The sequence below is a fragment of the Lytechinus variegatus genome, chromosome 7 (assembly GCF_018143015.1).
Source record: "Lytechinus variegatus isolate NC3 chromosome 7, Lvar_3.0, whole genome shotgun sequence".
NCBI classification, from domain to species: Eukaryota; Metazoa; Echinodermata; class Echinoidea; order Temnopleuroida; family Toxopneustidae; genus Lytechinus; species Lytechinus variegatus.
The window spans coordinates 29,163,903-29,189,454 of NC_054746.1; the positions used below are offsets into that span (position 1 = coordinate 29,163,903).

The 25,552-nt window shown below is 34.6% G+C and overlaps 1 protein-coding gene across 1 annotated transcript; it reads left to right on the plus strand.

Moving 5' to 3' along the window:
• Nucleotides 1–813: 813 nt before the first annotated feature.
• Nucleotides 814–24,088, plus strand: LOC121418930 (codanin-1-like). Its single transcript, XM_041613143.1, has 22 exons — nucleotides 814–963; nucleotides 4,328–5,480; nucleotides 5,995–6,181; nucleotides 6,655–6,891; nucleotides 7,692–7,781; nucleotides 8,189–8,261; nucleotides 8,938–9,035; nucleotides 9,603–9,710; nucleotides 10,359–10,410; nucleotides 11,653–11,712; nucleotides 12,287–12,430; nucleotides 13,047–13,213; nucleotides 14,092–14,173; nucleotides 17,377–17,524; nucleotides 18,757–18,884; nucleotides 19,434–19,705; nucleotides 20,108–20,250; nucleotides 20,899–21,059; nucleotides 21,465–21,566; nucleotides 21,865–22,458; nucleotides 22,988–23,159; nucleotides 23,571–24,088. Exons 1-22 carry the CDS (start codon nucleotides 880–882, stop codon nucleotides 23,645–23,647), a joined length of 4,332 nt encoding a protein of 1,443 aa, XP_041469077.1. The 5' UTR covers nucleotides 814–879; the 3' UTR covers nucleotides 23,648–24,088.
• The last annotated feature ends 1,464 nt before the right edge of the window (nucleotides 24,089–25,552 follow it).

Genomic DNA, 25,552 nt, shown 5'->3' on the forward strand with positions numbered 1-25,552 from the left:
TAGGGGTCTAACATAATCTTTGAAACAGAGACAAAATAGACCCAGCGCCAGCTCATGCAGCTCCAAACATGCAAACATGGCAAAATGCAAAGTAAACTAAAGTAAAGCAGATGGCCAAGCCAAGCAATGGCAACAGCTGGAAAAAATTACCAGTTGCCTATATTTACATGTATGTGTATTCTACATGTAGGCCTAGATGGCTAGATCTACATTAATAACAGTCGCTCTTTTATAACACAATCATAATGTGATGCTCACCATAGACCACTTTCATATTTGCTTCCTTGTTGACCCCCATATTAACTTGTCGTTGAGTCACAAATGTTTTCAGTTGAAAAGGGCAAAAGTCACCAGAGAAGGGATTCGGTCGTTTCGGCATTTTGATGACAACAAAGAAGACTCAATATCGACGATTAATCAGCGTTGTAATCTAAAAATCAATGACAAAACAATATGAAAATGTACTACTAGGCCTAGGACTGCATAGGAATTGACAAGTAGATGAAGCTGAGATTGGTGAAGTAGATGAAGCTACATGTAAGTTTGACAAGTATCAGTCTCTGTCTCTGAGTTCTGTGCCGTTTATATGCACGCTGTTTCCCTATTGTTTATCATCTTAAGCTCGCAAACGGCGCGAAATTCCGACAGACATATGCCCTTTCTCAGATAGTACGTACCGGTACCGTAGGCTACGCTACTGTTGGCTGCTTCTGCTGTACAATCGCAGCTTCGGACAACTGTGCCAAACTCTTTGGCCGGATGCATAAGGGTAACGAGGTTGCGCTATTTGTTTTGGAGTCGATTCTCGATCGGCGATGCGACCTAGAGATCTAACAGGAAATAATTGTTACCAGTCTCGATCAGCTGTGCCTTTTAAAAATGGCGGTGATCTTGGAACATATTTTGTCCAAAAAGCTGTCAATTAAAGAAGTATTGAACTGGTTGGTTGACGGAAAATCTAATGTGAGTTTATTTGTTCCCTATGAATTATTTTGATTTTCATTTCATGGTTTATTAAACATTCATAATGTGTAGACCAAATCTCTCAATAATATATCGTAGTCCCATTCGTTTATATCTGTGTAAACCTCATCACATCACATCACATTTCAGGATGTGGATTACTCTGACATTGAATGAATATGATTTCTCCTGTCTCCGGGGAGCGATTCATGAATGACAGGACTTGTCGGAGGTTTTGTCCGACAAGTCAAAGATACTACAAGGGGTAGATCGGACACTTCGGCGATTTTTTTTGAAATGCTAAATTCTATGGGAAAGGGCGGCATATGTGATATACATGTAGGCCCCGCTCGAAAAAAAAATTGTAATCGACCATACCTCAATATCTAGGTTGCTAACTTCACCTCACTACATGTATATATACTCGTGATAGGCCCCGCTGTTGTGTTGAGTGGCTTGGAATGTCCATGCGCGGGGCCTGTTTCACGAGTATAGTACTATATAGGCCTAGTCTTGAGGACGCAATGATGATGATTTTTTTAAATATGTCATATATTTCTTCATCATTGACGTCTTGACACTCTCTCCATAGTGCCTTCAGCGAACGACCAAAACAAAGATGGATGCCCCCCAAAAATCCATCCTTTTAAACCGAATTAAAGAGCATTCATTTAATTTTATTAATTCTTACACCTTCCTACGCCTAATGCGTAGGAAGGTTTTAAATATTACTATTTAAAAATGTAAAAAAATGAAGATTTCTTACCTAACTGATGCCGCGTAGACCCCTCGTTCCACATGTAAACAACGGAAATACAATAGCGTCGACCCTTGAACCGCTTATGTATGACGTACTTCCGGAAAGCAATGCCGTCTTAACGAACAATTTAATTGTAATATTTGTTAAATAAGATTTTTTATCTCTAAATTGTTCGTTTAGACGGCATTGCTTTCCGGAAGTACGTCATACATAAGCGGTTCAAGGGTCGACGCTATTGTATTTCCGTTGTTTACATGTGGAACGAGGGGTCTACGCGGCATCAGTTAGGTAAGAAATCTTCATTTTTTTACATTTTTAAATAGTAATATTTAAAACCTTCCTACGCATTAGGCGTAGGAAGGTGTAAGAATTAATAAAATTAAATGAATGCTCTTTAATTCGGTTTAAAAGGATGGATTTTTTTGGGGAATCCATCTTTGTTTTGGTCGTTCGCTGAAGGCACTATGGAGAGAGTGTCAAGACGTCAATGATGAAGAAATATATGACATATTTAAAAAAATCATCATCATTGCGTCCTCAAGACTAATATAGGCCGCACTACGGCACTTCAGATACTCCAAGAGTCCAACACAGTAGCGGGGGCCTATATTACGAGTATATATTAAGCTTGCATCCGAAGATAGTCGCGAAACAGGCCCCGTCCAATGCGCTTGTCCCAGCATTCGCATGTGTGTTGGGCTCAGATGACGGCTATATAGTATACTTGTTATCGAGGCCCCTTACACTGTTATAAAGTGGAAAATAACGTGGTCGTGGGGCTTGTTTCCCCGCGCGGTGGACGATGAGAATTATCACGGGCGGCGCCCCCTCCCGGGGGGGGGGCTCTAATTTATTTTCCAAATAAACAAGGAAAGAATATCATGGGCGGCGCCAGTTTAGGGGGTGGGGGGGCTCCAATTTCCTTTTTCAGAAATCTATCTGTCGATTTACTTATGTATGAATATAGTTTTTCATTATTCATTCATTTATCAATCTATTTGTATTGATTAAATAATGTATTCATTAATCTTTTAATTAATTTGTGTTTAGTGTTTTTTTCTTTTGTGATCTATTTGTATTGATTAATTAATGAATTCATTAATCATTTAAGTTATTTGTGTTTGGTGTTTTTTTCTTTTGTGATCTATTTATATTGATTAATAAATGTATTCATTAATCATTTAAGTTATTTGTGTTTGGTGTTTTTTTTTTGTGATCTATTTACAGTATATTGATTAATTAATGTATTCATTAATCATTTAATTTATTTGTGTTTGGTGTTTTTTTTCTTTTGTGATGTATTTGTATTGATTAGTTAATGTATTCATTAATCATTTAATATATTTGTGTTCAGTGTTTTTTTTCTTTTGTGTTATATATATGGAGAGAGTCATAGGTCGTGTTTAATTATTTTTATGTGCGGAAGTTCATTTATTTTAATCTATTTTAATTGCTTATCTATGTATTTATATTGATTAATAATGTCTTTGCCTCTACAATTTATCAAGTAGATTGTTCTAATTTCTTACAACTCACGTTCTGTAAATTGAAGGCCATGTTTGAGATTTCGTTTTTTTTTTTTGGGGGGGGGGGGGAAACTGTCACAAATTTTTCGCTTTGTTCTTTTTGATAAAAGTAATGTATGTTTGCATTTAAACTTGATCCATAAATTTATAATTCCAGTTTATTTCCATGAAAAAGGAAAAAAAAGTTTGAAAATCATACTGTAGTCACTGAGTCTGACTCTGAGTGAAACTGACAGCATTTAGCTTTAGCCCGTAGCTAGTCCTAAGTTGCAGAGACATTGAATGGGCAGTGGGCATCAATGGAAAGTTATAAAGGCAAACTTCCAAATGCCTATTTTAGCAAACTGATTTTCGCATTTTAGCTAATTTTATCCCCATTTTAGCTTTATCTTTGATTCAACCCAGCAGTCTACTCTCCAATGTCCAGATAGAACTGTTCCTACTACCAGATTTTGTTGAAATTTATGTGATATTCAAGAGCTTGTAAAGTAAATCTGGTTAAAAATCAAGCTAAAACTGGTTTGCCAAAAAATGGGCAAGAAATAGTCATTTGGGATGACTGAAAGTTTGTCGGCTCCAAAAAAATCAACATCCAGCCTATCCAATGAAAAAGCATGGAACCATTCCAAAATGGCAGAGTATGCATGTATGAGAGGACACATATAATTATGCTTTTTGTTGATATCTTTTTGTATCGACTAGTACACGCACATGAGTCATGACATTTAGGTGGGTTTCCCATCCAGGGCCCACCTCATGAGGCATCATTGCAATTCTTAGTGATAAGGCAGTGGACTTAGGAGTGATTGTGTTCACTATTCACACACCAAAATTCTCTTTGAAGAAGACCCATGTTTTTATATAAAAAAAAATCAGTATTTGAAGTATGCAAAATGTCTGTTTATTCATGGTTACAACCTGCATGCGATCAGGAGCTATTTTTGCTTACTACCAGTTGACTGGCAATAGCAACATAGAGAATGACATTATAAAACTTCTATGTTTAGCTATTAAAGATTTGTTTTCATACATCTATTGATTTTATTTTCATTGTTCATTCTTGTTTTTACATCTGTAGAATTCTGAATTTGTTGATCTGTTGAGGGATACCAAACTGCAGACAGAATTCCTACCATACTTCATCAATAGCCTGAGAGATCAGACGGCTCACCTAGTATGCAGGGGATCGTCTGCTGTTTCTTCTCCAGCAAGGACACCAAGCAGCTTACAAAAACTGAAAAGAGCCAGTCAAACACGTCCTCCACGCAGTGAAGGTTCAAAGGTCAATCGTACACAACTGTTTGCTACTGGGAACCGCCAGTCCAGCTGGTCAGACAAAGATTTCACCCCTGTTTCAAGATTCCCAGCAGAAGAACAATCGCCACATACTCCACCATCAAAGACGGATGGAAGACATGGGAGAAAAGTGTCTTGGAGCGGTGGTGATACAGGCTCCAGGAGGAAGACCCCAGGATCTGGATCAAGGAAGGATGAATCTATGACTCTAGCTCAGTTTTTGGTTACTCCTGAAAGCCAGTCAAGAGGAAGGGGCAGAAAGAGTCCTTTTGGAGATTCCAACTGTGACAGTTCATCTTCACATAAAGGCTCATCAAATAAACGTCGCTCAGGAGGTAAAGGAAAGCAGATGGGACAGAATGAGAGCAGCGGCTCAAAAGGACATAACAAACTGAAGTATATTGACAAACCTCCTGTGTTTGATTTAGAAAATGCCCTAGAATTCCCTCCAATGGGTGCTAATACAACAAGAACAGTCACACCAAGGAGGATAACTCCAACTGCAGTATCTACCAGTAGCGGAGACAGGCGAAGAGTCACCACACTCCTTTCTCCAGCCTCTTCTTGCCAGGGTCAAAATCCCCAGACCAATGCCTTTAACCCGCCTGTCAGTCAGACCACAGCAACTAAAAGAGACACTTACGAAATGAAAAAATCTCTCGAAAGCGAGAGGGAGTTGCTGAAGCAGGAAAAGATGAAACAGAAAACTCAACCAGAAAGTAGTCCATTTTCTCCAAATGCATTAGGACAGTCCCCAAGAGGAATGTCTATTTTTCAGTCTCCAAAGGGTACAACCTTGGCTCACACTCCAACCAAACTTATGCGCAGTAATTCAGTTTCAAGCATGACAGAGGCAATACCACCTGATGTGGAAAAAGTTACAAGGCATGACAAACTGGACCTCATAGCAGAACTCTATGCATCATTTCTGCAAGGTATGGACATGCAATATAAATGTTTCCTCAAGAGATATTCCATGCTAACAAATGGATGATTTACCTTGTCCTACATTGTACTTGATAAATGTCCGTAGAATATTGGTCTGTGCTTGTAGTGCAGACCGCTTGAAATTTGAATGCCACAACAAAGCATGATATAGCTATTGTAACTATTTGTTTTTTTTTCACTGAATGAAACAAAAGGCAAAAAGTGACAAGACTTAATTTTTAATTCAAAATAATAAAAGCATCAATAATAATGTTAACATTAGATGAGATGCTGCTGTAAGTGCATAGTAAGATGACCTTTACAGTTCTCACAGCATTTTGGGAATGTGTACTGCTGATAGCCATTTACACCTGGTTTAAAGTTTAAAATGATTAATTTTCATTGCCAAATGATGTTAGTGCAGTCGTGGGAATCAAATCTTATTACTCATGGCTCACAAATGAAATTTGAAGCAACAGTAGTTGAGCCACCTTGTCCAGTCTTTTTCTTGTCTTTCTGCAGAAAGCCTTGTGCCAAATTTGGCTGTGGAATTATACTTCCTGATTCAGCTTTTGACGGCTAAGGGTAGTAAACTTGATGAAGATGATGGTATACATTCACTGGAAGATGATATCGAAGACATTAATTATCTCTCAACAATCCATAATTGTGTGTACTTTGCTGCAGCAGTGCTTGGCAGGCTGGTTGTGTAAGTAACAACTAATTATTTTTCTTTCATAGTTTAAAATCATTTCTTATGATGGGTATGTGCGTATATCAAAGGCACAATTAATATATTCTGTCTCTTTTCTCACTTCGAATTTTCAGAGATACCGAAGTAACATTTCATTTGAAATCTTTTGTGGATTTGAGTTGAGTTTAATAGAAAGGAAAGGGATGAAAAGAATTGGAAAAGAATAAGCTTATTCCAAGTGATAATGATATGATGGTATGGCAATTCTTCATTGGTCATTTTCAAATCTCTGCCAGAAAAACTTTGATTGCTATCTTTTTTTTCATGATAAAATGAGATCATTAGCATTCAGAAGATGAAGAATATGATGACATTCAAGATATTTTTTTTCTTGTGCATGTTCAACAGTGTAGAAGTACATGTTAAATTTTCTGTTTCCAATAGATTTCAATTCATATTCCCCCTTTTTTTTGTATGTCTTTACATAGAGTGCTATCTCTGCTTGACAAGAGCACCTTGCGCCTCTTGGCAGACAGCTCAGTGGTCTCTCAGTTCAATCCCGAGCTGAAGACTAGGCTTGAACAGGTCACCAAACATTGCCCATTGGAGTCTGGACTTCAAGCTGCAATCACATCCCCCATGCAGGTTGTTCCTTTCTTGGCTGATACAGACAACAGACAGAACTTCCCTAGTGATACTTCCTTCCACAGCTTCAAGAAACAGAGGTATTAAATTTTCACTTTTGTCCTCTTTCCTTTATTTTTGATGCACACGGATCACTCTAAGTATCTCGTCCATGAATTTTACTGACAAGTGTTACTGAAATCCTTGCATGTAGTTTGGCTAAGAGCAGAATTATCAGGAAAAATCACAGATAAGGCACTTCATAGAATGTCCTGTGCAACAAACAAATCAGTGATTGCTCAGTATTTGAAATTAAGCTTTCTTAATCATAAAAACTTTCTTGCTTTCAAGTTATCTAATAGGGAATATCAATTAAATTAAACATAGAAGAGATCATTTAGATATATAACCATTACTTTATAATTGATGTATTGCCTTTTGTGAAGGGGGGGGGTAGATGGTTCGGAAATTTTTATAAGATGTGCATTTTATCATGATTACAGAAAGCAGGTAGTGATAATAGAGATAACAAACCGATTGTCTCTATTTGTGTATGTTGCAGCCTTATTACTCATTGTTACTCTCATTTCACTGATACCAGTACATTTTTTTTAATATGATCTACCTATCAATGACTGTCCCACAGGTAGCCTCTTTACAGTCAATTTTAAATTTCAGTTGAACATGAAATTTGAATTGTAGGATTTACGAGTGATTCAATTTTTACCTTCCGTGGAAATTCACAGACGAAAAATCAGCTGTCATCTTGCAATCAATATGAAAATTTATGATTGATTTGGGAATCTGAATTCATTTGAAATTGATTTCAAGTTTTTTGCCACAGATAGTATAGATTGATCCATCATTGACCCAATGTCTGTGTCACTCTCTTCCTGCACAGAGATGGATTCTACAGCTTGGTTCGAGACTGGGAAGATAATCACAATAAACCAGGCTGGAAGCTGCAAGATAAACTGACTCACAAGATCAGGTAAACTACACCATCGGGAAATGAATGTGCTCTGCTTTCATATGGCAATGATGAAAAGTATTACTTTTGATACCAGAGTGACATTTCCTGTAAAAGAACAAAGTGTATCTATCATTTATGGTAACATTACTATCATATAGTGAAACTTATCTGACATATAAACTTAGTATGATAGAGACTATCCCTTGATGACTGATGTACATGTACAACATGCTGTAGACTATGCAAATTTACTATAGTAACACACAGGGTAGGGGGATTCTTAATATTATTTGGCAATCAGTCAATTTGACTATTTTCGCCATTATAAATACTGTATTCTTCAATTGACTTTGTTACAAGATTAATTGTTCTCTGTGTAAAAGAGAGGCATTCTAACTGTTAAGTATATTGCCGATTCTTTGTAGGGATTTAATGAAACATATGGATGTGACAAACTACACTCACTTCTCAAGGCTGTTTCAGTCACAATTGATCAAGGTAGGTACACTCTCAAACTTATTCAGAGGATATTAGATATCAGATTCTTAGATGATCAGTATGGCCAACGTAAAATACTTACTGATAGTCTGTTTATATGTCAAATCACATTTATGCTTAGGAAGGACATACATGTATTATGCATTTTTTCATGATTTCATTGTATCTGTACAAGAGTGAAAGTAAGTGGTAGATTCTTGGATAGTAGAGATATTTTGAAATTGCAGTCTGGTATTTATTAAAAAGAATGCAAAAAACAGTATTCTTTTCCTCAATGATATGAGTATCTGTTTTATTGAAGCAGGATATCACTGGTTGAAGTAACACTGAGACCCAAAGACCCTGGGTTTGTATTCTTAACATTCAAAAGGGTTACAGTTGTTGATTAAGTCACTTGTATGTAGAATTAACATGGACTGTGTCTTGTATGATATTTGACAAATGTATTGAAGGTTGGTATTTTATCAAGGGTAGAATATTGACAAGTGTGCAACTGGGGCATGATTTATGATATTTGTCAGTATTCTATCTTTCAATGGTGCATACACTGTATAACATAATATTTGTTGGGGATGAATTTGTGTTATTTATTTTCGTTATTTTTTTTATTTGTATGCTTATTTATTTATTTGTATATTCATTCATTCATTCGTCCATCCATCCATATTTACATCAGATGTGCCAAGGTGATAGTTCTGTGGTCGATAGCGGAGATTCTCAGGAATTCAGTTTCATCCAGCAGCTCAGGAGAACGAATCCAGGAAAATTCAAAAGGTAAGTCTTCATGGTTAATTTCATACAGTATATCATGGAATTTAGTTGGCACAAATCCCTATCATTGTAATCATAAAGATTTGTGTTGCTTGTTCATTGAATGCAATGGAGAGATACTGCTTCCAGAAACTTAAAAATGCATATAATTATGCTCAAATGCATTTAGTGTCAATGATATTGATAATTGTATTTTCTCAATTTTCAAAGTACCACAGAAATATATTCAGTTTAAGAGATTTAACTTACATTGTAGTAGAGAGATATACTATAACATATGTTTCGCATAATCTTGTTTAAAGAGTGGTTTGTTTTGGGCAAATATTTGACTTACATATATGGAAGGTCAACTTTTGCAAGTTCATGTTTAATCATATTAATATTTGCCATGTTATCTCTGTATTCTTATTTTAATATACAGAAATTATGAATATATCATTGCATCTGTTACTTATTTCTGTAACAAATATCTTTCGTTTATCTTCATTGCAAATCCTCCTGATTTTCTCCCAATCCATTGTCTGTATGTTATGTTTGTCTTACGCTGTGTTTAATACTTGTTTATATCAGGTTAGAGGAGCGTTTCTCTACCCCCACGTCATCCGGTGGTCCATGTCCACCTCCTTCATTCCAAGGTTGTCAAGAATTCTTTAGAGATTTCATCCTAGCTACAAACAGGTATGCACCTCAATAGTTAAGCTTATCACCGTATAAGTTACAAAGAACAAGGTGACTCAATAGGTCCTAGTGAATTTAAGTTGGCACCAATTCACATACCCATTGAGTACCTTTGCTTTGATTTATGTTGGTGACTTGATATACAGAAAAAATATGGAGGTGAGGGGGTATTTGAGTTACATCACATTGACTTTGACTATTATTGCTTTTAAAGATGTTTGATTTTTACCTTAAAGATATGACAAATTCCAAATAATGTCCTCTTTTTTTCAGAATCTGTAGATTTCTTTTGATTTGTCAGATTCGCATTCTTTTGATGTGTTAACTTTAAAATGGTTATCAGTGAAGGTAGAAATACTGTAACACTTGAATTGCAAGTTTATTTAATGCTGTTTCTGTATTGTTCTAATGAATGAAATGTCATAGCAGGCGCTCTACTTTGACTGGAAATAATCTCAGCACACTTCATTCTAATTTCAATTCCCCCTCGGTGGTTCTTGATTCTGACTCAATGTTTTAACACTTCAGACAAGACCAATAATTCAAGCTTCACAAACTAAAAAACACTTGATTATGACTGTATGATTAGATAGGAGATCAATTAAAATTGATATTTTGTATTGATTTATAATCTTTTTCTCCATCAAGTTACACATTCAACCAACATTTGATGGACAGCTTTTCAACTAAGCTCATTGAGGTATGTACTGGTAGCTTCTACCGTGTGAGTAAAAAAAATAAAAAAATGATACCTCACAAATCCTAAATGTAAGAACAAAATATGTCATGAACATATAATCATTATAGAGAGTATCTTCTCCCAAATAATTTGATACCATATTTATGTGGTATGTCTTCACACTTGGATAATCAGTAGGTATTCTTTGCAGTGATGTAAATTTTTTTTGTACCAAAGTAAAACATAACTGCAATGAATGAACCCATGCCAATGATGTAATAATCCTACACGACTTTGATAGTGAACATATTTGCAAGTCTCTTTTCAGTGAAATTAATTTTAGAATTGATACTAAAACGTGTTTATTAAACAATGATAATGTAAATTAATGAAAGTGTTTTGAAATTGATTTTTATGCAACCCTTGTAGATCATAACATCATTGGCATCTGGATTCATTCATTGCAGTCCTACCTTACTTTGTGGAGCAAATCAAAATTTACACCACTGCAAAGAATACCTCCTGATCATCCAAGTGATACCCATACCACATAAATATGGTATCAAATTATTTGGGAAAACATATTCTGTAAGGCCACATATAATGATTGTGTTCATGACATATTTTCCCCTTAAATTGGGGATTTGTGAGGTGTCAAGATTTTTTTGACTCACACAGTGTAAATCATTTCTCTTTATGTTTTATACGTTGATTAATCTTAATGTTCACCCCCTACTGATGTGCTGTTTGAACATTATGTCACCACAAGCTGTACAACATCTGTGATGTAGTGTTTTCACTTTTCAACAATTTTTCCTATCCATACAGATCTATACAGATTGGCTTACCAGAAAGTACTACAAAAATTGTCTTAGTCCAGGGTTACTTACCCTTATCTTTATGTTGAAGCATGAGTTGTGGTGTAGTCAAACATTTGATAAAAACAAGTTTTCTTCTATATTGTGTTCATGTAGCATTCAGTATGGTTTGATATTCAATAATAGAAGCCTCCTAGGGGAAGATCATATCAAGTTAATGAATACTATAATGAAAGAAAAGCAAAAATCGGGATTAACATTCAATTTCATATTAAGATGTTTTAGGATTCAATAATGTGAAACAGACAAGTCTTTTCAGGTTTGTAATTGACCGTTCAAAGATATGATGGAAAGTAAGTAAATAAAGCAAGTCAAACTATTGATATGGTAGAGAATGAATATATCCCAATTTAGTATTTCTCTCGCAATCTTATTTTTGGAACAGCTGAATGACTTACAACTTCCAATTGCTGATCAGGTTGATATGAATTCTGTCGTTGATGCGGTAAGTAAGAAAAAAATCTGATCATTTGAAATTGTTTTATGGAACAGCAAGTACATGCAGATACTTCTGGGAATCTAACAGACAAGTGGATTGATGCAAGATATTTGATATCAGTTGCAAGTAATTGTTTAGACCCTAAAATCAGTCATCAGTCTTGCTATTTATCACTTGTATAACTTGTGAGAGTTTGTTTTTTTTGCAATTAAAAATATGAATTGATTTGCTACTGTTAAATTGATCACACAGATGCATTCCCAACTAACATTGGCAATCAATTAAGATTATGTGCAATGCCTCAATAACAATATTTTCATCAAGCACTTTATAAATGTTATATAGTATTATAATATTAATTATCAATATAAGTATTATTATATTATTATCATTATTTATTATTATCATTATTATTATAATGATTGTCATTATTACATCATTATTATTATTAGTAGTAGTAGTATTATTGTCGTTATTGTTGTTGTTATTAGCAGTAATGTTGTTCTTGTTGTCATTGTTATCATTATTAGTAATATTATCATCACCATCATTATTATTAAATTTATGTTTTTATTCCAAGGAGGCAAGAGAAAGCTTCAGTTCCTGTTTGTTATCTCTTCGGGTGTTGTCCAAGTTCTTGGGGTTCCTAGTCTTTTTACCATACCAAGGTGATGGTCATCTACCTGATATCATGAAAGATAATGTCATCTCAATGAGGAGTAGGGTAAGTTTTGAATCACTTTAAGTATATTTATTTTGATTAGATAGCTATCAAATTATTTATAACATATTGGTTAATTTTTTTATTTATTATTTTCCAAAACTTTCACTTTCCAGTACTCATGCTCTTTCCCTTTCCACATCTTAATAGAAAACTTTGCCCCTTCTTTCCTAGTATATATACTTTACTGCTTGTTTATTTACATAATGCATTTATTCGAAAGTATTCATACATCCAGAAAGTCTTCCAGTTCATTTCTATTTTCATATATTTTGAGTAATATATTTCAGGGCATCATTACATGATTTGAGGGTGTTTGTGCAGCAAGACTTTAATATTCTATACCATATATATTTTTGTTTTCACTTAAATTTTTTTGTGCAAAAATGATTCTAAAGCATTATTCTCTAAAACACATATTATATGCGGAAGTGACTTCTTTTTGCAATACCAAACAGTTTTGGGTATTATATATTTTTTACTCCTTTTGCAGCTTCTTGGCTGTAGCAATTGCCCAGTACTTTAAATGAATGTATCTAAATTCTTTGGGAATGGAAAGTAACCAAAAGGTGTTCAAGAACTTACATATATATATATATATTTTTTTCATTTTGATCAGGCACCTCTTACAGTTGACATTCTAGGGTGTCTGTCTCTATCGGACTCGAAGCAGCGTTTGATCCTGACTTTACCATGGGTTGTAGAGTATCTGAGTATGATGGATGGTTTGGCATCTCAGATACCAGTTTATCACCAAACACTCAGTTTACTAGGAGATATTCACAAGTAAGTTTTCTCAACCACGGACATCTCATGCAAAGTCTTGTTCTTGTATCTACTTTTTGCATTTTGATTGGAATAGAACATGTTTCCTTGAACGTTACAGACATACAATTTCCAGCCTTTTGAGGATATTATAATTTGCTCACATCAGGGGCCCAGAATTGTGAAAACAATTGAAAACAAAATCACAAAGTTTCATGCATAGATGGAGCACAGTCAGTTTACATATCCTCATCTGTGAGCTATTATTGGCCGGTCAATGTGGGGAATAGACAGTAAGTCATAAAACATAAGTTTGTCATAACACTGTTTCCATCCTGGTTAATGGAAAACTTTAATTTTGTCCCCAAATAAAATTCTTTATCATGAATTTGTAACAGAGGCATCTTTTGTTTATGTTTGTGTCTAAACTGCCAGAAAATTTTGATAACATAATAACATATCCCAGCAGGAGTATTAGTGGGGATAGAGAGTAAAAGCAGATGAAATGCCTCAGTAGAGAGTCAAAAGGGGCCTAAGCTTTCGATCCTAGCAGAATCTTCTTCGGAGGCAAAATGACCATTTTGTCTCCGAAGGTGGTCATTTTGCCTCCGAAGAAGATTCTGCTAGGATCGAAAGCTTAGGCCCCTTTTGACTCTCTAATTTACTCCATTGGCTCTTTTTTTAGATAAGCAGTTTTCAGCAGCTTCTTTTGCCATTGAAATGCCTCAGTGAGAAAGAAGAAAGGTAAGGGGGTGAAAACAGTTCAGAAAATATCTGGCAATCTATTTATATTGAAGCAGAACCTCAAAGTTTACAATATATGTCACCACTTGAGCTTAACCCTGGGTTCATTGTTTTGGGGGATATCATGGAGAAAATGTCCTATTTCTATTTTCTAGGAGAGTGTCTGTACAATGGTCTGAGAATCCTGACAACCATAATTCACTTCTTATTCTTCTTCTGTTAGGATGGCTGTTTGAGGTACGTCTAATCCTATTATGATTTTTTTTATGGGGGGGGGGGTAGGGAACTATTTTTGGCTTCCCTGGAGTCATGTGGTCTGTGATATAATTCATATAGTTAATTATATTTTTGGATTATAGAATTAAACATGGACAAACTGAAGCTTTTCAGCATGTTATTTCCTGACTTTGCAGGACCAAAAACTTTTATTTGTTTGATATAAAATGCTGATTCAGTGAATCCATTAGTACTATTCAATTAAGGGCAGTACTTTGTACTTTGTTAGATTCACAATTTTCCCATTAGTCAGGCAGCATATGTCATGATTTACAGGCTACTTCGACAAATTGGCTAAGTCTGATTTTTCACTTTTATGTGATTGGTGACATCACAAGGATCAACTTTCAACTTGGTGACAAATTTCTAATGGTCATCTTGACCATGTGAGGGGTCAAAATGGGGTCAATAGGGGTCAATTTTTGGAACTGCCCCGATTGTGTCGAGTTATACATCGAATTGTTTTTCTGGTTATACTGAACAAAAAAGTGTACACAATCATATACTCTTGACCTCCCGTAAAAAAGTTATGACCGGAAATAGCAAAAGGTCAACGAACTTTCGTTACATTGTATATATGGCAAATTACACTGAAGGTGTTAAGAAAGCTATTTTCCGGGGGGTTCTTTCTTTTCTTTTTCATCTTTGTACTTTTTTTATTTTCGATTTTAATAAGTTCACCTTCAGAGGTCCTTATCCAGAAGATATTGGGGTCAAGACAAGGTCAGGGAAAGGTCGAAAGGTCAACATGTAGCTAAAATACACTAAAAGCGACTAGAATCGTAGAAGTCTCATTTTTTATGGGTTCTTTATTTTGAAAAGTCTATAGCATTAAATAAATTAAGATGCTTATTTAGGAACAAAATAGATTAACAGAGATAGACGTCGAATGCGTTTAGTGTGGTATCATGGTATTGCAGGAATACCTTGAAACAACTTGACAAACCCTTATGCCCTTAAAATCTTATCATCTTCATGATGTAATAAGTGCAACCAGCTCTTTCCGAGTTTCTTTTTTAAGAAAATCAATTAAAGTTCAATTCATTTTCACTAGTCTTTCATATGTAAAGAAACATTTCCTTCATTGCTTTGTCAGAATATTTCAATCAACAGAAATTATTGTATTGTAGTAGGGTATAAGTGTAATACTATGTTAACAGAATAAACATCGATTGACCAGTGCCCCAGCTCCTAAGAAAGATGCATAACATTTCATTTGGATTAACTTAAGAATAATATTATGAGGTTTGGATTGAGGATGATATTATAAGTTGGGCTCCAATTGCTCCTTAATTAATTCAAAATGTGTGACGGTTGTATTATTTCTGACAAAGAGGCAACATTATGCAGGCATGCGTATTGTAGAAGTGTATGTCAATTATGCTGATGTAATATATTCTGACCATTACTCGATCTCTGGAGCCAGCAAAAAGGACTACACAATTCTGGTGTTGTGCTGTTCTGAGCTAATCATCGGGGCCGCTTTTGAATATTGTAAAGAGAAATTTATAGATTTCGTGCATACTTTTGGTCAATTATTATGTATCTTTCAGTAAAAAAATATGCAAGTTTTCACAATTTCTGGGGGCCGCTGCCACCTCCGCCCGCTGCGGCATGGCCGTGGTTTACTTCAATGAAATTTGATGTGATTATTATTTCTGGCAACATCCAGGTAGTTCACAAAGTACGAGAAAAAAAACGACAAAAGAACAATCAGCATCTATGCATATCACTATCTTGAGAACAGGTATTAAGTTTAGATTCACGTTGTATGCTCTGGAAAAAAAAACTTGATAAAATAGTAGGCCTGAAAAGCCGTGTTAATGACAGCACAATCAAAAATATTGTGCAGTCCTTTTTGGCTCCAGAAATGGTCAGAATATATCACATCCGCATAATGGACACTAACGACTACAATGAGCATGCCTGAAAAATGTTGCCTCTTTGTTAGAAATAATATAACAGTCACTCGTTCCAATTAGTCAAGGAACAATTGGAGCCCAACTTGTCATATCATCCTCAATCCTAACCTCTTTATCTTATTCGTAAGTTAAGTCAAATAAGATGTTGGGCATCTTTCTTTGGAGTTGGAGCACTGATCAATCGATGTGTTTATTAGCATAGTATTACACATATACCCCAGTACATTACAATATTTTCTGTTGATTAAAATATTCTGTACAAAGCAAATGGATGAAATGTTTCTTTACATATCAAAGACTGGTAAATTGGAAATGAAAAGAACTTGAATTGAGTTCCTAAATCAAGCAACTCGGAAAGAGCTGGTTGCACTTATAACGTCATGAAGATGATACGGTTTTTATAGGTTTTGTCAAGTCGTTTCAAGGTATTCCTGCAATAAACCATGATACCACACTCAAACTATTCGACGTCTATCACTGTTTATCTATTTTGTTCCTAAATGAGCACATTTTACCCCCTTTTTTATCTAATGGATAATGTCTTCTTAGAGACTTTTCAAAATGAAGAACCTACTTCTAAATTCAAACCGCTTTTATAGTGTATTTTGGCTACCAGTGAAAGTTTGTTGACCTCTTGACCTTTCCCTGACCTTGTCTTGACCCTTAATATCTTCTGGGTAACGACTTCTGAAGATGAACTTATTAAAATAAAAAAGTACACACATGCAAAACACAAAAAACGAAAATATTAGCTTTTTATCACCTTCAGTGTAATTGGCCATATAATATACATAACGAAAGTTCGTTGACCTCTTGACATTTCCGGGTATAACTTTTTAATGGGAGGTCACGAGTATATGGTTGTGTACACTTTTTTGTTCAGTATAGCCAGACAAACAATTTGATATATGACTCAACACAATCGGGGCAATTCCAAAAATTGACCCCTATTGACCCAATTTTGACCCCTCACATGGTCAAGATAACCATTAGAAATTTGTCACCAAGTTGGAAGTTGTTCCTTATGATGTCACCAATCACATAAAAGTGAAAAATCAGACTTAGCCAATTTTTCGAAGTAGATGACATATGCTGCCTGACTACATAGTTTTATCAGAAATTCTGAAGGCAAAATGTATTATTGTACTATTTGTGCATTATAAGCTGACTTTGTTTGCTGCAATAATTTTCTATCCTCACATCATTCTCAACTTTCTTTTTGTTGTTTTCACTTATTTGTAGAACCCAGCTCTGCCCAGTAATCTACATCTGACGAGCGGTGTGAGTGTTGATAGAGATAATCGTAGTACTAAGCCAGGATCTGACCAGTCTTTAGACCCCCTTCCTCTGGTTGATAGGCATGTACTTTATACATGCTGCCCCTTCTTAGGTGAGTTCAATCACCACTTAGTCTAATCCAATTTGGTCTAATTCTCATCTAGTCTGGTTCCCATTCAGCCCCATCTCATTTTTTTTCAACAATAACAAATTTTTCTATTAAGCATTTGGTTTAGTCCACTCACAGTATAGTCTATTTATAATACATAGTCTACTCATAATACAAAGATAACTTTGTGAGATTGTGCTTTTGCCTGTGCAGCCCCCAAATTATGGAATGGTTTGCCATATGTAATATGATCCTGTCCATCAGTAGAAATGTTCAAACTTAGACTAAAAAACCTATCTGTTCAAATAATTCCCATACATGTACATTTCTCTTTCCCCATTTTCTAGATTTGTTCTCAAGCATTTCACAAGCTCTTAATTGCAGCGTAGTAGAATATATGCACATTGTTTCTGCGCTATATAAATCAGTATATTATCATTTTCAGATCAGCTAAGTTAAGTGATTGTAATACCCACTTTGTCTAATACCCCGTAAGTCAATCTTATACATTGTTAAATCTGATTTATTGACAAATGGACCTGATAAATGAACATAAGGTGGAAAACTATTAGGCAATTCGATCTATGAAATGGTGATGGTTTGATAGACCAAGTGATGAGAGACCAACAGACAAAATGAAAGTGGAACTAATAGGTCAATGCCTTAGACAAGCTGGAAGGTAGACTAATTGGTATTAGACCAAATGACTGTAAAGCCTAGGCAAGATATCGTGATTGGCATGTTGTATCTTACACAGGAAATACTTGTTTGAAATTGACACAAAACAGGTGTGTAACATGCAAGCGGGATGATATGTACATCACTGGAATGAAGAAATCTACATGAAATTAACCCAATGCAATGTCTTGGTCAAAATTTGTAAACAAGGAGGAATGTGCAATTTACAAGTATTAAGTTGGCTTTGGGAAGGAGCTTGAGAATGAAGACCATTTGGGAATTTGGGATAGTCAAATTTGAAAAAAAAAACCAAAGACGCTTGCTGCATGTCATTTCAGAGTATTTTAATGACCTCACCTCTATACAGAATAAAGTATATATATGTTGTATGTACTTTGTATGTTTTGACAGGATTATTTTATTTAAATTGAACAGTGATTGTTTTTATGTAACAGCAATTAAGATTTAATCATAGTAGATGATATCCACGCTCCATGTTCAAAGTGAATGATCTTTTAAATTGGTAAGTGAATTCATAATTTACCTTATATTTGCAGGTGATTTGAGAGGACTATTATCTGAGGCTAGTATGGGAATGAATAATAGGAATGCCCCGGTCAAGAAGATTACTCCTATAGCAGTGGATGTACCACAGACAGCCATTATCACTCAACATCAAATACAGGTAACACTTCATTGTATTGCCTTGAATGTTTGTTTCTTTCATTGTTTTTTTTTGGTTGGTAGGAATATATCTTTATTTTTGTTTTATGTGAAGCAGTTTGTGTACTGGATTGACATGATTAGTCTGGTAACTTTCCCTGTGTCCATGATTCAGGTAAATGATTATTTCAATTTCGATGCATTTTTGGACAAAGGCTGGCCAGATTCGGAAGAAAAGTAAAGGGAAAAATCTGTGGTTCATTGCATCTCAAAAATGAATCTGGAACTCACAAGAATACAGATGAAATTACAACATTAATCAGCTGTCAGTAATTGAATTAAATATGATAATCACTTTATGAGAAATCTATGTGCTGAAGCATTTCAAGCCATTTGATGGCCCATAAACAACATTGTCTGGAGACTGAGCTCTTTCACCAGTGTCGATATCTGTTCTGTCCATTTTGTAAGTATTGGATGGAGGCAATGCCACAGTAAGATTTGGCAAGGATACACCAGCCCTTGTCATGCATTACCATTAACCATTTTCTTCTTGTATTTTTTTGGATAGGTTGAACTTGAGAAGAATTTCTTCCACATCCATTCTGCTTCCCTGAAGAAGAGCGTTGAGTTTGTGAGTGGGCGTGTGGCCTCCAACTGCATCAAGTACATTGATGGATCGCTAGTCTCTTCAGCCAGGCTCCAGATCCCAAACCTATTAACTGACATGTTAGTTTCATCCAGTAGCAAGAAAGAGACTGGGGTTGTGGCAGGCAAGGCTAAGGGGGTTGGAGAGAAACTGAGTGTAGAGATTGCAGATAATGCCAAGAAAGTAGCAAAAGAGTGAGTTTTCTCCCATTCATGTTATAATCTAAACTAATTAATAATTAAATTATATGACTATGGGTGAACCACCTTTGGGGACCTCTGATTAGAATACATACTCAAGGAATCAACTTGTGATTACAGAGCTATATTATTGTAATATTATGTTTGTGATGATATGCGTTATTAAAACAGGATAAAAATAAAAACATTTCCACACAATCAGAATGATCAGCATTACATTTTTGTATGTCAAGTTATGTTATCTGTGCTTTGTAATGTGTATCATTGTATGAAAAGAGAAGAATAGGACAAACCAAGAATCACAATATTCTAAAAATATGAATAAAATGACTACAACCGTTATTTAGAATATAAATTTTGATTGTTTCCACTTTCATAATTATATTAAATTTCTAGGTTTATCAAGAAGCGAAGTAGATCAGCTCTTGATGTGTTGTTACCCTGTGATACATCAGAATCAGTATTGGATACTGCTTGTGCTATCACCACTAGACTTGCCTTAGAACGAACAGAGAAATGGATTACTACACAAATACCAAGTAAGCATTCACTATTCTTGGATTTCAGCTATTTGGCAATTCCATAAAATATGGATGCCTGACCCCATGTCTGTGGGACCTTCATGAAATTTTCTGTCTCTGATTTGTTGTTCTTTTGACAGTCTGTAATGTTCTCAAAGGACCATGACTTGGTCAGTTTATGAATTGAAATAAAACTTGAGAAAAATAAATGTCGGATGTACAAAAAGGTTGATTATTTTAAGGAAATGCCCTATTAATTCATTTCATCTGTTTTCACATTAATCAACATAATGTTAGAAAAACGTTTTGGGGGTTTTGAACATTTCTCCAAGTAAAATTGAGATTTATTTCTGTATTTTTTTTTATACCTTTCTATTTATATGTCATCTGTGTACAAATACATTGGAAAATTCAATTTCTTTAAAACAAAATTTCATACATATTTTTTGTAAAGATAGATATGCATATTGTTTATGTTTATGAAGGTGAGATAATTTTTGTCTTTCTATGTCTGAATATTTTGACAAAAATGTTGATGAGCTCTGTTGCTCCATGTCAAATCAAGGATTAACCTATTGCATTCTGGAATCAGATGGTCTCTGTACTAAGCCAATGGGAATTTCAAAAATCAGTAATCAATGAGTTAACTGTTCATTTGAATCCCAGGTGCTTTACAACAGGAGGTGACGTTGCAGCTACCCAAGTGCCTCAGAGCTCAGAGTACCCAACAAACCAAGAAAGAATCAACCAATAGGAAGATACCTGACAAACCAGCTTCCCATGACAGACAGGGGGCATGTCCTTCAGCTGTCATTCAAGAACTCAAGGTAGGAGATTATGGGAGTATAGAACAATCGGATCCAGGACTTTGTGATTTTTTTGTCAAACCTGTAGTGTAGGTGTTGTCATGAAATTATTTGAAGTTTTATTTCCGATTAAGGTAGATAGCACAAGAGAGATATTAAAGCCAATGACATATTTTATTTATGACAATGGAGATGAGATACAGGATGCAACATGATTCAATATTTATTCCAATATTGCCTTCAAATATTCATATATAATTAATCAAATTATATCAATCTTGTTTACCTTAATACATTGAATTTAATTTGGTTTAGATACTTAAAAAAATATGTTATGCTATATTTGATATACTTAGTAGTATTGTGATTTGATTGCATGAAGAACTAAACTTTGACCTTGTTTCTTATTTTCTTTGTCTGTTTCAGGACTGTGTGCATCAAGTGTTAATTGGAGACACTAATGGCTACACTGCGGAAAGTATATCTTCATCCATTAATAGCGTTCAGCTTATGATCAACAACAGACAGGTAACAAATATAATCTTTTTGTTCAAACACACATATCTAAGTTCCCATGGATAACTGTCGAACAATGCCAATTGAATTCAAAGGTTTTCTGTCACCTTGGCGAGCATAGAGACAATGTTCAGTGTTAGGGGGAATAAGATATTAAGTGTCCGCTTTTATGCATTGACACAATTGTTTTGGATGCTTGTGAGTCTGTGCAAGTCTGTGGAAATTGCAAATTGAGCAGTGAACAAGTTAATATCAATTAAGCAGGCAAGTATTAATGAATAATTGTGTGTTGTTGATCACCGTTGTACAGGATCTTACCCCATTGGCATACCAAGCTATCCATCAACTCACAGTAGAACTTTGTGTAGGCTTGGCTACAAGACAACCAACTCTTCTTCAGACTTCAGTCTGTAGTTCACCAACAGTCTCTCAAAGGGAAAGCTCTAGTGTTCAGTCAATGGACAGTCATTTAATTGACAAGAACTGTAGCAGTAGCAGCATAATTGATACAGAGAATGTCAAAGAAAAATGTAAGGACTTGGTTTATTCCACACAAGGATTAGTTGAAGGGAAGCAGTGCAATAACAATGAGAGTGGTTCGCTCTCACATCTTGGAGGTAGTGGGCAAGTCATTAAGTGCAATATGGAGGAAAAACAGAGTATGGAGGAAGGAGTTTTCACCAGTCTCATTCATGGACATACAAGTACTGGTAACAATGTTCGAAGTAAAGGAGATGTACATGAAGGTGAAGAGAAGGAAAGAGATGTGACTTTACACCAGTCTGATACGCTGTTAGAAAGACTGCTGAGTTTGTGGAAGGATGATTTTTCTTTGAGTATTTCACCAGGAGCCATGTTGAGTGCTAGGACAGCTTGGATGATATCACGTAGTGATGACCCACAGGTTAGTTTGATTGATAAATTATTTTAGGTAAAAGTTCAATTACTATTCTTATTTGGAGATAATTGTTCAGTGGGAGGGGGCTTGGGATAGGAGAGAAGTGGTGAGATGGTAATTACCAAGGCATAAGGTGCCATTAGTATTCAATTCAATTTCAATTCATTAGGATAGTAATGGCAGTAAACACCTTCAGGACTCTAGAGATTGGATACCGATGCTTAATAAATTTTATGAATGGTTAATTGCATTATCATTTCGTTCTGTATTCATTCTCTGATATGAGATCATACTGGTCAAGGCACCTAACTCTACTAAAAAGATGTTTAAGTTGAAATACACAATACTGAAACCCCAAGTAAATACACTCATTGTTGTAAACAATGTTGAAAAAGTATTTATTTGATGTGGAAATGCAAGTAAAATGCTCTGTTTCTGTCATCAAGAATGAAATTGACCATGATTTTAGGGGGAAAAAATCAGCAATTTTCTATGCTTTTTAATTCGATTTAATCTTGGATTTTAATTTTCATAGGTATCCTGGCATTGCTTAATCAGTGTTGTCAAGTCCCTTCTTGAGTGCAATCTGGTCAGTATTGGGGCTGTCCAATCGGCTTTGAGCAAGATGATGATGTCATCATACATTCCACCAATCACAGAGGATTTAGCAAGAAGTCTATTAACTCTGGTTAAAGATGATGAAATTGGTAAGATTGTAAAAACATGCTTTGATTTTAAGAAGGTTCTTTGAATCAAGAACATTTACAATAGTTCTTTACTATATGATACACTAGAATTGCTGCTTTTTCTTTTGGAATGTATGGATGATTAGAATATTGATGAAGAGGGACTCTGATAACTTTATGAAGAATTACAATTGGACTATCAGTTTGTGTTTCTAATGCAATTAATAATTTGAAAAATGGGAAGAACAAATCGGTAAAACATAAAGTGAGAACAGTATGCCTTTGTGTGCAACATAGTAGTTTGGAAATATTATTCATCATATACATGTATCTTTTACTCTGTAAGCAATGTTGCATTGATGTTGTGTAATGATATTTACAAATCATGAAATGAATTATTTTGGTGTTCTTTCTTTATTTTTTTGTAAACAGGAAAAGATGAGAATGCTTTGGATGTGTTGAGGGCAGTTTGCACAGAAGCAAGGGAGAATGAAGATTCCTACAGCTGATGAATGCCACTGTGGGAGTACATTAAAGACCAGTGCCAATCTAACAAAATAATATTTTAATGAATTTTAAGAGTGTTGAACAATCGCAGGACTAAAAGTATTGATGTTAAATAGGAACAGTTTAAATTTTTTTAAATTTCTTCTATTTCAAATTTTATTTGCACCATACAGGCTTTATGGAAATGTTGGAGCCAATAATGTAACTCATCAATCACTTTGCCTTTTGTATCATTTTAAATGGATTACTCTGCCAAGAGTCTTTGTTTTTCACATATTGATTTTCATGAAAATAATATTTTGCTCTATTTATTCAAAACAACTTGTAGTTGACTGGACTACACTGCATTTTAGGACCTTACCATTCATGGATATATATTTTCATAGATCCCATTCATTTTGTATTCAGAAAATCATCTTCATCGGGGGGGGGGGGGGGGGGGTAGTTTGTCAGTTAAATATTTTGCATACATAAATATTTTGAAATCAATTTGTTTCTTGTTCTTTTCCATCGATTTTCTTGGTGCAAACATTTTTGGTTAGTAATTTAGCAATTTGCAATATCCTTTTCATGTACTGTAAAGTGATTTCACAATAGTTTTTTTAAATTATGATATAAATAGAATTATAAGAATATTTGTATTGAAATTTTATCATATTTTTTATTAATGTTTTTTGGCAGATATTTGTTGATCGGTCTTGTTCAACAACAAAATTAGTGAGACATGTGACGTAAGTACAATATAAATATGGATACCCAGCTTCTCACATTTCTAAAACTATTTCTAAAATTATTTTAGGCTAGTCATTTATTTTTTTAAGCTAAGAATATTTACAATTAATAATTCCAAAATAAGAAAGTCTGAAATGTTTAGGTTAATAAATCCTTCATGGCTTCATGCAAGTAATATCAAAGTTTAATGGGCATTTTTATTCATACTACCTACATCATAGCTTTTTGGTAGGGGGATAAGATTTCTGCTTCAAATGTTAGAAGCTTTTTAACTTTTTATGTCATTATTATTGTCATATTTATATATATACAGTGGTGCTAAAAAGTTAGCGAACCCCATCAGAAAGTGCATTCCTTCATGCCGAGTGTTGAACATAAACAACAGTTCTACAATGACCAGAGAGTCCTGAGAAACAAACTATGTGGAATGTAATATTCGATAACCTGATTTCACAATTAAATATCTAAACGATGGCAGAATTTGAATAATTTTAAATCTGTTCATTTTGTGGTGGGTTTCAATAACTTTTTAGCACCACTGGATATATATATATAGGGCACTTCATTTTTTAATTTAATGATGTACTTAGTTTTGATTAGATTGAATTTCTGTGTTATTGCAATGTAAATTCAATTCAAATTATTTTTTGATTTGATATAATGATTAAAGGGATACTCTGCGCTGAAAATATTTAGATCTTTAAATAATTTCATTGAAATCTGATAATAGCAAAGTTATTGAGTTTTAAAGTTTAGCAATATATTGTGAAAACAGTTATATGCATGTCGTCATAGGTTGCTGATCATGTCACATTCCCACTTTCCTTCTCCTTATGTCAGTAAATGAAATCATAATTTTCATTTTTTCATACATGTGTGAATGATATGTCTCCCTTGAAATGAAGTAAGTTGCAGCACTAAATCAATTGTCATTCAAATTTTTTAGTTCTTGAAGGAAAAAAATTGAATCAACCTAATTTCGTGTAAAAAAATACAAAAGAGCAAGTGACACAATCAGATTGCTCATTGAATATTCATGAAAACATGCCTAGAATTGTTTCACCAGAATAATGCAAATCTTTAAAATGCCATCACTTTTTTATTCCTTGTCCGATTTTGATCATATTTACAGTATTTTTTTTGTCTGATTTTTTAAAAATCTATTCAAATCATAT